The sequence below is a fragment of the Pseudochaenichthys georgianus genome, chromosome 6 (assembly GCF_902827115.2).
Source record: "Pseudochaenichthys georgianus chromosome 6, fPseGeo1.2, whole genome shotgun sequence".
Lineage (NCBI taxonomy): Eukaryota > Metazoa > Chordata > Actinopteri > Perciformes > Channichthyidae > Pseudochaenichthys > Pseudochaenichthys georgianus.
Window position 1 is genome coordinate 11,133,533 of NC_047508.1, and position 14,386 is coordinate 11,147,918.

The 14,386-nt window shown below is 38.4% G+C and overlaps 1 protein-coding gene across 6 annotated transcripts in view; it reads left to right on the forward strand.

Moving 5' to 3' along the window:
* The window catches only part of nlrc5 (NLR family, CARD domain containing 5), a 53,220-nt gene that overhangs the window by 21,565 nt on the left and 17,269 nt on the right, over nt 1-14,386 (forward strand). For 5 of the 6 annotated variants that reach the window (XM_034084748.1, XM_034084750.1, XM_034084752.1 and 2 more), the window contains exons 13-31: nt 3,165-3,248; nt 3,660-3,743; nt 3,973-4,056; nt 4,602-4,691; nt 4,993-5,043; nt 5,131-5,160; nt 5,351-5,434; nt 7,555-7,638; nt 7,839-7,928; nt 8,619-8,699; nt 9,609-9,692; nt 10,414-10,497; nt 11,150-11,239; nt 11,489-11,536; nt 11,618-11,647; nt 12,761-12,844; nt 12,926-13,009; nt 13,404-13,493; nt 13,590-13,649. In XM_034084748.1, coding sequence (XP_033940639.1) covers nt 3,165-3,248; nt 3,660-3,743; nt 3,973-4,056; nt 4,602-4,691; nt 4,993-5,043; nt 5,131-5,160; nt 5,351-5,434; nt 7,555-7,638; nt 7,839-7,928; nt 8,619-8,699; nt 9,609-9,692; nt 10,414-10,497; nt 11,150-11,239; nt 11,489-11,536; nt 11,618-11,647; nt 12,761-12,844; nt 12,926-13,009; nt 13,404-13,493; nt 13,590-13,649 — 1,416 coding nt within the window. The remainder of the gene's footprint in view (nt 1-3,164; nt 3,249-3,659; nt 3,744-3,972; nt 4,057-4,601; nt 4,692-4,992; nt 5,044-5,130; nt 5,161-5,350; nt 5,435-7,554; nt 7,639-7,838; nt 7,929-8,618; nt 8,700-9,608; nt 9,693-10,413; nt 10,498-11,149; nt 11,240-11,488; nt 11,537-11,617; nt 11,648-12,760; nt 12,845-12,925; nt 13,010-13,403; nt 13,494-13,589; nt 13,650-14,386) is intronic. The other variant, XM_034084751.1, reaches the window with a different exon arrangement.

Genomic DNA, 14,386 nt, shown 5'->3' on the forward strand with positions numbered 1-14,386 from the left:
TAGAATGAAATGTCCAATAAAATATGAATATAATAGTTATAACAACAATAACAACAATAATTAATAATAACTAGAAAATGCATTTCCTGCAGAAAATGCGTGCGAATGCTGTAAACTGTGAACATTTATGGCTGAATTTAGCTGAAAATGAAGAAAAAGCTGAATATTTAAAAGAAAATGTTTAAAAAAGGTATAAACAACAACATGTATAGCCTTGATGTCCTGAAATAGCTGAATAATGTAATAGTTGAATGGGTTCTGCAGCTGAAAATAGGCTGAAGAAGTTAAATATCAGATGTAAGTAGTAGTGAATGAATTTGTATTAAGATGAGAAAAGAAAGTAAAAAGGCTTGGGAAACTTTTGAACTAACTTGATGGTGAATGATCTGTCGCCATGGCAACAGCATTTGATGACATCCCATAATACTCTTAGATGTGTTGATGGCTGCATTGTTACCAAACCTGTGAAGTTTTGGGCCATTTCGAGTATTTTCACTGAGGTTATGAGAAAACCGTGTTTCATGGTGAGCATTGTGTTGCCATGGCAACGGCATTTGAAGAAATCTCAAAACTGTCCTGGAGATGTCTTCACGGCTGGACTGTTAGCACACATGTGAAGTTTGAGCACTCTTTGAACATTTGCATAGGAGTTATAGTGACATCATATTTTATGGCGAGGGATACGCATCCATGGAAACGGCATATGGTGAGATCTCAGATTTGGCGTAGAGCTGTTGAGGCATGGACCGGTGATATACAAGTGAAGATTGGGGGACGATTGGACCGTGTCCATTCGTCCCCCACACACTGTGTCCAATGGACACAGCGACATCATGTTTTATGGCGAAGGATGCGTTTCCATGGAAACGGCATATGGTGAGATCTCAGATTTGGCGTAGAGCTCTTGAGGCATGGACCGGTGATATACAAATGAAGATTGGGGACGATTGGACCGTGTCCATTGGACTTACAGCCTCATCGTGTTTCATGGAGAGTGGTCTGTCGCCATGGCAACGACATTTGATGACACCCCATACTACGCTTAGATGCATTGATGGCTGCATCGTTAACAAACCTGTGAAGTTCTGGGCTGTTTTTCACTGAAGCTATGAGAAAACCGTGTTTCACTGCGAGCATTGTGTTGCCATGGCAACGGCATTTGAAGACATCTCAAAACTGTCCCGAAGATGTCTTCACGGCTGGACTGTTGAAGTCTGCTGCATGTCAGTTGGAGTGATGACATCATCGTGTTCCATTACACAGGTGTTTATAGTTGAGCTAACGAGCTCTGTAGAGATCACAGGTTTCCATTGTTCTGAATGAGAGATAAACCTCTTACATGTGAACGTTTTGTGGAAGAACCGTAACAGATATCTGTGAAATTTCAAAACGTGAAGCATGTCAAGGAAGTTGAGTATCTGAAGTGTAATTTTTGTGTAGTTTCGGGTTAATAATGTGGCCTTTTTGGCAGTTTAACTAAAGGTGTGCGGCTGCTACCGTGAGGAAATATCTTCCTGAAATTACAATGGGCTTCAATGGAGGAATGTTGAACGTTTTTGTCACTTCATGCCCTCAAGAGGCATTTTGTTTAATATTTTTTCTTATTTAAATTTTTCAACCTAGGAGAGGTTTTCCTACGGTTTCCATGAAAAAATATGTCTGAGGAGTGTAGGGTTTGGGAATTATGGCAAGTTTAAAATATTTTTGGGGGAGAATTTCGAGCTGTCCAGCACTCTGTTTTGAGATCAAAGCACTCTAGACTTAACGAGCTGCTCCATCCACTCTAATGTTAAAATCTGAAAAAGGCCTCTCTGCTAAGCTCCAAACTAATTCCAATATCTCAAAAAGTTTAAAAGATATCAAAATTCTTTTATACAAGTTTTATAGCTGAAGGTATTGTGATCATTTGAAAGTTGGAATGAAGTGCATTTGGCGCAAAGTGTAGGAAAAGAGGAAGAATAAAGATTTGAAGTACTATAGTGGAATGCTGTAAACAGCATTCGCACTAATTAATAATTAATTAATAATGATTAATAATTAATTAATCCATCCATCCATCTTCTCCCGCTTATCCGTGGTCGGGTCACGGGGGTAGCAGTTCCAGCAGAGAGCCCCAAACTTTCTTTTCCCTGGCGACATCAACCAGCTCTGACTGGGGGATCCCAAGGCGCTCCCAGGCCAGCGAAGAGATATAATCCCTCCACCTGGTCCTAGGTCTACCCCTTGGTCTCTTCCCAGCTGGACGTGCCTGGAACACATCCCTAGGGAGGCGCCCAGGTGGCATCCTAACTAGGTGCCCGAACCACCTCAACTGGCTTCTTTCGACGCGAAGGAGGAGCGGCTCAACTCCGAGTCCCTCCCTGATGACTGAACTTCTCACCTTATCTCTAAGGGAGACACCAGCCACCCGGCGGAGGAAACCCATCTCGGCCGCTTGTATCCGCGATCTCGTTCTTTCGGTCATGACCCATCCTTCATGACCATAGGTGAGGGTAGGAACGAAAATGGCCCGGTAGACAGAGAGCTTTGCCTTCTGGCTCAGCTCCTTTTTCGTCACAACGGTGCGGTAAAGCGACTGCAGTCCCGCTCCCGCTGCTCCGATTCTCCGGCCCATCTCACGCTCCATTGTTCCCTCACTCGAGAACAAGACCCCGAGATACTTGAACTCCTTCACTTGGGGTAAGGACTCATTCCCTACTTGGAGTGGACAGTCCATCGGTTTCCTGCTGAGAACCATGGCCTCAGATTTGGAGGTGCTGATCCTCATCCCAGCCGCTTCACACTCGGTTGCGAACCGATCCAGTGAGTGCTGAAGGTCGCAGACCGATGAAGCCATCAGAACCACATCATCTGCAAAAAGCAGTGGTGCAATCCGTAGTCCACCGAACTGCAGATTAATTAATTAATGATTAGGAATATCAATAATAATAATAATAATAAATAAAGTTAAAGTAATACAATAAATAACAATAAAAATATGTATACAAACATAAGAAGTTAAAATAAAATGTCAAATATAAGATACAAAAAATAACTATTTATATAAACACTAGAAGTGTTACAAATATTTCCTTTTGTGTACTTAATAAATTATGCATATATTTCGTAGCATCTCAGTTTCCATACAAGGGGGCATCTTTTACTTTACTTTTGTGTGTCTTCAGTTTCCGCAGCCGCAAGTATGGAGACAAGTTTGCTGAGAAGTTGTCCTCCATTCTGCCAAATTTCACAACCCTGAGAAAACTGGAGTAAGATTTACATATTTACTTACTTCTTACCATGGATGGATTGTGAAACATTGGGCACCTCATTTTTGTTCTTAGGGGCCAGACTCAGCCTTTGTAATGCCTCTGTTTTTGGTTGTTGTTTTGCTTCTCTTTGCGTGTCATATATTTCTGTGGTGTTTATATGGTGTCTCATTTTAGTCGTTTTTTGCAGAAATGCTGTTTGTGTGTATTTGTGGTTGCTCTTTGTATTGTTTTCCCCATTTTTGTGGTCATTTTAGTGCTTCTTTGTAAGTATTTAATGTCCTTTTCTGTGTCTTTGTGGTCTTTTAGTCTCTTTTTGTGGTTGTTTGCTCATTTTGTAGTAATTTTGTATCTCTTTGAAGCCATTTTATATTTCTGTATCGACTGATTGGCAAATGTTGTCTTCTGCAGGTTTTGTTGTGCCAGTCTGACTGTCACAGGAGCGGCTAGTTTGGTCTCTGCTCTCCAAGACTGTCCAGACATCACTGAAATCAAGTATATATATTTATATATAGTATAAATATTTGCAAAAAATACATGTATTGCTACATTAAATAACTTGTCTTCTAGAAGCTTCTGTGTTTGTCCTCAGTTTTATGGAAATTTGTGAACAGATTGCTTTGTGTCTGATTGGATAAGATAGCTGACTCTTAATATCTGATGTAATTGTGAAGTTTAGATCTACACCCCAAAATCTTTCACCATGATTTTTTTGTTTTTGCAGTCTGAGCGACAACAATCTTAAAGACGAAGGGATCAAACATGTAGCTGATATATTTCTTAAAACACTAAGACTGATCTCTGTAAAGTAAGTACAAACTGGATGTAATATTTGAAAAATTCAGAACAATACACAAAACAATTGATTTCTTGAATTAAATAGAGGATTTAAAATTGTTCCTGTTTCCTGAGGAAAAAGGTTCACAGATAATAATTAAAGATATTAGCATGATCAAGGAGTTATATGAATTGACGGTCTCTAAAAAAGACATTGGGAAACAAATTAGTTTTTGATTTTTTTTACCACAAACCATTTTAATGTATCATAACAAAAAATGAAATGGGACGAAATTAGCTCTGACGAAGATTGGTATTATATAAAATAATAAATATGTTCTGCATGCCATGTTCGACATTTTAATTTGTAATTTTGGAAGAGATACTGATATTTATTTAATATAAATATTTTATTTTATACATTTATTACATTTTTGTGCATGCGCTGGTATTGTCTTCCCATCTTACTATTGTGTCCTTAATCTGCATCTATTGTGTGTACTTAACAACAAACGAGGTACATACTGCAAATAGAAAGTTGTGTGTGTGCGTGCGTGTGTGTGTGTACCTTTGCAGGCTGGGTCGAAACAACAGCTCTCTGGAAGCAGTGGACTATCTCATCGGCAAAATGTCTTCATGTTTGAACTTCCAGAACTTTAACGCTGAGTACGGCCGCACCAATGCACACACACACACACAGTGCCAACTAGTTGTTGTTTTTGTGCAATATTGAACATAAAGACCATATAGTACCTCCACACACATTCACATGTCCCACTCAACAATTTCAACATTTGCCTGGAATGTATTGACTCCTCCCCTCATGCCCCAGTTAATTACTGTCTTCTCAGTCACATACAGTATTGAGTCGTACCAATTTACTTTATAGACCTCAAGGAAGTGAAATAAATAACGACATCATAACGAAACATTGCTCTATAATATAGATGTCTGTCTTTCTTTGCAGTGGGGTGAAGGAATTGACAGTAACTTTCTCTCAAACCTCAGATTTGAACAGGTGAGTTTAATGGTTGGAAGTGTGAATAACATAAAATGAGAGCTGCACATATTAATGTCTGTCTTTTTGATGTATTACCATCCACAGCTATAAAACTAAGTCTGAACCAACAATCAGGTAGGACAATAACGCTCTTATCAAATACTCACTCCTTTCCAGATTTGTACTAACATAGCCAGCTTCCTTGAAGACCTTTGCTCCCCCCATTTGAATGAGGTGCTATAACCTGATGTTGATTTGAATTTGATTCAACTTAGATGTTCTTTGGCTATCTTTATTGTTGATACATTTTTCTCTTGTTCTCCAGCTTGTTGAACCAGAAATGGTGCAAGACTAAGATGCAAAAACTTGCAAATTCATTGGCACGTTGCCCTGCCTTGTCTGTCCTGGAGTAAGTAAGCCTATATTCTTTCACACACACATACGGGTATTGGGCCGAGGGCGACACCGTACTTCCGGTATCCGCCGTTTTACGTGAGGTGCAAGCAGCCGTACACCGTCTAGGTGTTGCTAAGCTTCCTGTACTGAATATCATAATCTATTGCCTTAATCAATATTGACACGAAGGACTCACAAAGACTCAGATGCACGATTCTTTCTTGATTTAAAAAAAATACCTTTTAATATACAAAAAGGTTTTAGGATCAACTAGGACACTCAAAAGTTCGCTAGGTTCAACTAATAATACGAAAAGACTTTACAAAGAAAAAGGTTTCTAGGATCTACTAGGATACTCAATAGTTCACTAGGTTCGACTAGTATGCTCAATGTTTACACGAGGGAGTACAGACATGGACTTGGTATAGAGACAAGACGAACCGACAAAAGACAACAGGAGAACAGGGCTACATATACACAACAGTTAATGAGGCACAGGTGCAAATAATCCAGAACAGGAGATCACAATCAAGCTGGCAAGTGACACACCACCACAGGAAGTGATGACACCTGAAACGAGAGGACAGAGCCAACATCAAAATAAACTGCAAGGCCACCAGAATAAACACAAAACAATAAGCTCACAGACTCTAACGCTGAAACCTTACAAATATCTAGTCAACTCTAAAATACCACATATATGCAATGGCATGATAATATTATTGTGACAAGTGGGGTATTCACCTGGTGTTTCCAGAAATTAGACGTAGATGCAGCCAAAATCGACGAAGGCCACTTTCGTTTTTCCATACATCTGCAGGCAGTCTGTAAGGGCAATCCGACAACCCACACAGCTCTAGTTTACGCTGGTAACGACCTAAAGCACACCCCTCAAGTCCAGAGATGTAATCCGAAGACATGCAGCGATTTCTTCGGTCGTTAATTCAGAAAAAAAACCTAGTGCGCTCTGCCTGGCTATGTTAGCTAGCTGTTTATATTAGCACTTCCAGGATATTTGCACCTCCAGGAAAATGGCGTATTTATATATATATATATATATATATGGCGCGTGTTGCATTGTGGGTAGCTTGTGACGTCACCGTGTGTGAAAGAATACAGCTCTAGATTTAGGATACCCTAAACCAGTGATAGTACCAAATACAGAACAGAATAATAGAGTTGTGCAGTAAGGACGTATTATTGTAGGCCACCTGTTTATTTCTTGGAACGGCTCCCTTCATGGAGAGCAAAATAATTGTTTTCATCTGATATTGCAGAAAATAAAATCTGTGCCAAAGACATTTTTGTAATACTTTGTTGTATAGCAGGATAATTAAACAAAATAACACCACTTTATGATTTTTTTAAGCCAGAATTGCCAGAAGTAAAAAGCTAACGTTATACGCTTTGACGGCACTACAGCATGGATGCAGGGTTGCTAATCACCAATGCTAAGCTAAATGACAGACACATACAAACATTTAGACATTCACCAGTTGAGTATTTAGTGACATATTTTATGTCAATGTGAAAACATTTGAGCTTGTACTAACTATTCACAGACTTTATTTCAGGCATCTAACCAAAAACATCTTAAAAAAAACATTGATTTCGAGACAAGGGAACTGGTGTTATTATGATGACTTATTTCCAGTTTAGGACTCATTCCTGCACCAATGCAGCAATGCACTATAACAACAGCGAGTTATCACTTCATTGATTTATCCTCCTGTATATCCTTACTAAATTAAATACATACTCTTTAAATCTACAAAAAAGTATTACATTGCAAGTATTTAATATGAGTAGTTGGTAAAAATGTTTTTTTCATACTCTGTCATTTGTGATAGCAGGACACTACTGATGCTACAAATCCGTTTATTTACTCAAATTGAAGGCTAATGTGTGTGTGTGTGTGTGTGTGTGTGTGTGTGTGTGTGTGTGTGTGTGTGTGTGTGGTGTGTGTGTGTGTGTGTGTGTGTGTGTGTGTGTGTGTGTGTGTGTGTGTGTGTGTGTGTGTGTGTGTGTGTGTGTGTGTGTGTGTGTGTGTGTGTGTGTGTGTGTGTGTGTGTGTGTGTGTGTGTGTGTGTGTGTGTGTGTGTGTGTGTGTGTGTGTGTGTGTGTGTGTCCTAGTATATCTGGAGGCCATTTGGATGTTGAAACTCTGAGGATGCTGACTAAGTTTGTTCCAAAGTTCAAAGTCACCAAAAAGATCATGTAAGACTGGATTCTGTTGACTTTACTGATATGCCTTATTGCTATACTGTATTTTACATAGCTTTCAAAAGAGTAGCTTAAACACCTTTAATGCACACTTCTGATTTGTAGTGTTTATGGACAGGCAAATACAGAAACAGTGCTCAGCAGAGATAAGAGTGAAACAGCATCTTTTTTAATGTGCAGATGTTTATTCTCAGTGCCAATGACTGCTGCTCTTCAGTGGAGGGTTTAGTGGTTCTGACTGCTCTGCTGTCTGACTGTCCTGCTGTGGTGGAGCTTTCTATCAGGTATAGACACTCTTTGGTAGTGTGCGTTATATACACTAACTGCACACATTTGAATATACTCTATGTACATGTATACAATCATTATGCACAACTGTATCAAGGTAGAAATAAATGTAAAAAATATCTGCTAGATTTATGAGAAAAACTCTGTTTTAACTGTTTATTTTCTTAAGAACATAAAGTCATAAATTAGCAAGCAAAACTCAAAAATGATCTTTGATTTAATTCACAAATTTACAAGAATTAAAAAAACTAAAATATAGTTGTATTTATTGTACTTCACTTTGAAGGGTTCGATCAACCTCATTACTCTAGTTTATTATTTTAGAGAAAATGGAAGTACATTTTTCATAAATATATGGGAATATGCAAGTTTGTATGTCTTGTAAACATCTGATATGCTTTCTCTGAATATTACCCCCTTCCCTGGCACTGCAGTTATTATTATTATTTTTAATTTGAACTTTAATTGCATCAGGCTGGACTGTCATGATATTTCTCTGCAACATTTATTAATGTATTTAACAAAAAGCATAATTTAAATTGTACTTATAGGCCTTTAGTTTAATTATTTAACTGGATACTGTTTTGTTATGACACATTGATAGCAATCACATATTCTTAATACTTATTTTAATTCCTAAATAAGAGTGTAATCACCACTATGGAACTGTACTTTTTATGTTTCAGGCTACAGAGTCCTGTCCAGGTGTCCATTGTTTTTTCTGGAGGGAGAGAAAAAGCTGTGAATGAAAAGTCTAAAATCCTCTGGTGTGTATTAAGTTACTATTTCGTAGTCACAAACATGTAGTCAATTCCAGACAGGCAAGGAAGCTAAGGAACATTTAGGTTTAGGGTTCAGACAGAGTAGCAGAAGTCTTAAGGCAGTGATAATAACTCCATCCATTCTTGTGAGGAATGGGTTTGACTGAGGCAGTATATTATGTGAGGGGGCAGTGTGGCAATAGATTGTGGTTGGAGGAGTCCACAAAATGGTTGGAAGGTTAATGTAGGGCAGGAGGGAGGGGCTTGATCTGAAATGACACTATATGCAAATGAAAGAGACAAGATTGAACATCCGGAACTGGAATCTGGTTGTGACACTGAAACAACTTCGAATGAAGCAGTTGCTTTCAAGCATCCTGTAGCAACAGGATGTAGAAGGGGTGGAGGAGGGCTGCGTCGAGTCACCTCAGCATTTCATCACAGTGGATGTTACAGTTGAGCAGGGCAGGTAGGAACCAAGTGCAGCATGGACAAAGGCTAGAACTGAGAATGACCTTTATTCAAGGTTACAACTATTAAACAGACCAAACCGCGTGAACTCAAAGAACCAACAGGAAACTGGTTCTGAAATACATACAAGACCAATCAAGAAGACAAGACACAGCTGGGGAGGGGAGGGAAAACACAAAGGCACCTGGTGAACAGGATCAGACAGGAGGGATAACACAGAGACAGGGAGCAAATACAGACGTGAGACAGGGGGTGAACACTTCGACAATTACACAGAAAATAAACAGATCGTGACAGTGGATACCAAAAGCATTTACAAAACCAAAAAAGTACCTACAACAAAAATAGGCTAGACTTACAGTACAAATCATAAAGAAATAACAAAACAATAATAATAATAATAATAATAAAAGAAGTTGATTCTAAAACGGTCCCCTCTGTCAGTCTCAGCTGCTGTGATCTGCTGCCGGCTCATCTGGGAAAAGTGTGGAGAAGTTTGGGGGCGTCGTCTGATCTAACTTTGCTGGAGTAAGACAATTAAAAATCACTTAGTTTGTTTTGTACTTGCATGCTTAGGCTGGATAATTGTTAACAGTCAATATACATGTAGCAGAAGAAGTGGTAAAGTCTACATGTTTGACATTTGCTTAAAAATGTACAATGCTATTATTAGGATATTTTGCATGGCTCATAATCTTAGTTTTCTTGGTTTATTTAAAGGGTTAATTTGGCTTGTTTTTAATTGGGGTTTTATGAGGTACTTATCCATAGTCAATGAATTACTTAAAAGTAATAGCATGGCAGCTAGACAATGTGTTGATGTTGACAGGGGCAGCAGCAACACATATTTTCAGGAAAAGGCCAACCAAAAAAAGTATTATCAGATCGAGGCAACACTTGAACAGCACCTTGGGAGTGTTAAAAGTACTGTTTTTGTCAATGGAGTCAGTTGAGATTAACGTAATGATAGTAGGATATAATGGCAACAGTTCACTGCTGCAAGAGGCAGTGGAAATATTCTAAATATTGCGTAGACTTAAACTTATATTTATTTGTTATCCTGCCTTAATACAGCACTTCCTAAATACCTATATACAAACTGTCAATGGATAAATACCTCATTCTACCCCACTTCAAAAATATAAAAATGTTTCCCTACTTTAATTGTTATTTTTATTTATTTTTCATTGACATGACTATACTTCATTTTCTCTGTCTAGTGTTTATTCCCACATGTTTGTCTTATTAGTCTGTCCAGCAACTGTTTAGGCAAAAAGGGTCTGAAGAAGCTGTTGGAGGTCCTGCCTCGTCTTGGTAGCATCCAGGAAGTGAAGTAAGACTCACACAAAAGATACATAACAATAAAAAACGTTACTTTACCAACATTCCCCATGATCTCTATACCAAACATTTAAAGATTCAGATTCAAATATGTAAAGGCTTTATTTGGCATATGCACAATAGCTCTAGTGTTGTTGTTAGCAATTAAAATCTATTCAGAAATCAGTCCAATGGTGAAGGTAAAAAAGCAGAAATAAATAGACTGTACATATAAAATAGAACAATATACAACCGAATGCAAACTGTCCAATCGAATAAAATACTGCTTATTGTAATAATATGTAAATATTTGGATTGCAAACAGATGGATGTGCTATAAACAAAGAAAGGTAAATAACAATTACAGAGGTCATGAATTTAACAGGTTGGCTAATTTGAATTTGATACAAAGGAGGTACCTATTTTTAAACGGTAATGAAAGATGAGGCTCTGTGCTTTGTCACGCTGTGCTGATCTAATCTTGGTGGTTTGGCAGAGGCGGGCCAGTTATTTTCTCACCAAACAGGTTTCAGACTACGTGTGCCAGCGCTGGCAGCTACCACGTTTACCCGAGGGCATTATCCGTTATGAATGGCTTATTTTAGAGCTGAATGATGTCGTCGTCGTCCCCCCCTTGGCTCATTGTTCTTGTTTGTGTTTTACAGCGCCAGTAACAATGGGATTGGCAGGGAAGGAGTGCCACTGCTGGCTGGTGCTTTGTGCTCTCATAACAATTTAACACAAATACACATCAGGTACTGTTTGGAGAACATTTCATTAGAGCAGCTACAGAGTGAGCACCTGTCTCCCCAGTGTAGCGCGCTAAGAGTTAGAAATGCAACAGCTGACAGAAGCGGCTTAATCGTTTATAGTTATTACTGCTTATACAATACTAATATTTGTGCCATACACAGTTGCTTCAAAATGATTTGATTGGGCAGACAATGGAGACTATAAACTGGTGTGCGGATTGTTAATAGGAAAATGTCCTTTTGGTTTTACAGTGGCGGAGACAGAGAGCAGGTGATCCTGAAGTTCTGCCATGACAAAAGGTAACACTAACATAACATAAAACATAACAGTCTCTGCATTTGCATTTGTCAGCTAATTATATGTTGTTTTTTTCCTTTTAGGAAGGACAAACAGCGCCTAAAGATGTTCAGGTACAGCAAACCCATAGAGAAGATTTTAGGGAAAACACAAATGTTACTTTCTTAAATCACAAAAAATCCAATATAAGCCATTACTTGGAAATTGAAATGTAATGAAATCATCCACTTCGGGAGGGAACACAAATGGGGCGAAGCCTGCGAGCTAGTTCAGGCAGTCAACTCGAGCACCAATGACACATTAACACGTGACGCACCTCTTCCCTCTTACGACCAACCACACACATTCTCCTAAACATGGCGCTCTATTTAAGCCGCCAGATCTGCTGCCTCTGCCTCGCTGCTGCAGCTGCCACTGATGTGTTCACTTGCTATTGCTGTGTTTCATGTTGCTGCTGCTCGCCTGCCCCAGCTCCATCCCAGCATCCACCTGTATGCTCGAGGGATAGTTATCTAATCATCACTCAATGTTCTTTGTAAATCTGTGGAGCGATGAGGCCCGAGCCTAGACGCCAAACTCAAACTATATGCTGCTTATAATAAACATATTAAGAAACACGTGAGTTTTCGGACTGAAATGGCAAAAATACAATTTACATAGACCATAACAGTTCTTTGTTCAGACTTATGGATGTACATGTTTTTTAACCAAATGTGTCTCTATAACAAATCTATTCGAAGTAAGTTAGGATAAGTTATCAACTGGGAAAGTTGAATGGTGATATCTATTTGTTCAGTTTTTTTGTCTATTCATGTTCCAGTCTACCTTTCAGTCTTTATTCTGAAGGTTTTTACTGAGGTTTTTAGTGATATACTTTTCAGATCCCGAGTCATAGAACATTTTACTCCTAAAAACATGGTGAAAATGTTGTTGTTTCTAACGGGCGTTTCATGTATTTTCAAATGTGTGGACACTGGACACACAAATACAAAGAGTAATCCAAAATATAAACTGAATCCTGAATCTGGCTTCATCTGGTATTTAGATTCCTGGTCTGGAAATAGATGCAAATTAGTGAATATTTAATAAGAAAATGCCTTATTTGCATATTTAAGCAGTTTTCCTAAAATGTGTAATATAAACTAAATGTCTTAATGTCAGTTATTAACAGGGGGAAGTTTCATGGTGATATCATACAAAATAATTCATGTTTATCCATAATTCAGGATAAACAACAGCAGCATCCTGCCATCCAATGTGACAACGCTCTGCAGACAATTAGCCTATTGTCGCTCTCATTTGGAGTTGGAGTAAGTTTTAATACTCTGCATCCATATAATATGATTTATGATTTTGACCAAACGGGTAAATAATAATATAGAACGTTTCAGTTTGTCTCACAGCTCATTGACAGACGAGGCTATAGCGAATCTGCTGAAGTGTCTGACCAAGATGACGTCACTGCAGAGACTCAAGTAAGGCACACACATAAATGAATTAGTGTGGATGGTTTTGTGTGTGTTGGTAAAAATGTATGTAGTTATATTCAGTTTGTTTAGATTTTTCATTTGAAACTCAGTGTCAAGTCTTCATTTGTCATATCCACAACATTTGTGGTTCCCAGGTTCTCAAACAAGGCTTTTACAAAATGAACTCAAACAGTCCAAACCATTTTTGTTTTTTATTTTTACAAAAGTAAAAAAACAACATAATACTATGGTAAGTGGGTGTAAGGCTTTTTTCTGATTGTGTCCACTAGCAACTTCAGCAGTTAAAAGCTGTCTTTTTATATATATTCATATTGTATTATCAACAATTACCACCTTCTCATTACATTTGAATCAACTCTGTCCTCTTCTTCTTCTTCAGTGTGAGCCACAGCATCATGTCCACATCTGGAGCAGTGATGTTGGTCAAATGTTTGAACGTCTGTCAGCGGGTCACGTCAGTGGAGCTCAGGTAACATTTGCATCTGTATCCACGTGGTTTATAAATAGTCATAAAAATGTTTTGCAATAATTGTTAAAAAAAATAATTCTGTGAATTCTTCTTCAGGCCTCAAAGTGAATCCTTCATCTGTTTTGGCATTGTGAAAGCAGAAGAAGCCAGCTGCAGGTCAGACATCAGCAATTTATTTGAGTGTAACTCCTATTGCAGGGGTTTTCTAGAAAAATATAGTATGAGGGTGCTAACGTCACTTCAAAAGTACTGCCCCGCCCACTTTCCGGTTAAAATAATGCATTAGAGCGAAATGGAAAGTATTGGTTTCTATGTCTTAAAGCTGCTGAGTCATAATGTACCTCAAACCACAAATACATCCTGAGTTACGGTTTCTTTACTTTCTCTACAGAAAAAAGGGTTGTTAAAGAAACTATCTAATTCAGAAATCACAGTTTAAGTGTAAGCACTAAGCAGGCAGGGGGGGAGAAACTCCCTCTGGAGGGAAATGTGGGATTTTTGCCTTTATAGACATTAACATGCAAAACCTATATAATACCCCAGAAAGCTTAATAGAGCCCAGTTAAGAACACTGGGTTCCTTAAGAGCTGTTTACTTTGCATGTCTAGTTTTAGTAAGGTCATGTGATCAGTTTTTGAGAATATCTTTCACAGTTAAACCCCACGGGGGCAAGAAACAGCGTCTGAGGGCTTCTTAACATTTAATAAACTATGAATGTGTCATATTCACTTAACGGGAAGAAACTCAGCTCAGTTACAATATTAACCATTTTTAGCTAAACGAAACATAAGGGTAATAACAAAGGCTCTTAATTAGCCTTGAGCGAAGAAATGCTAATGCACAGAACTCACGTTAAAATTCTCTTATTACTTATCGGATCTGCACAAACAAGA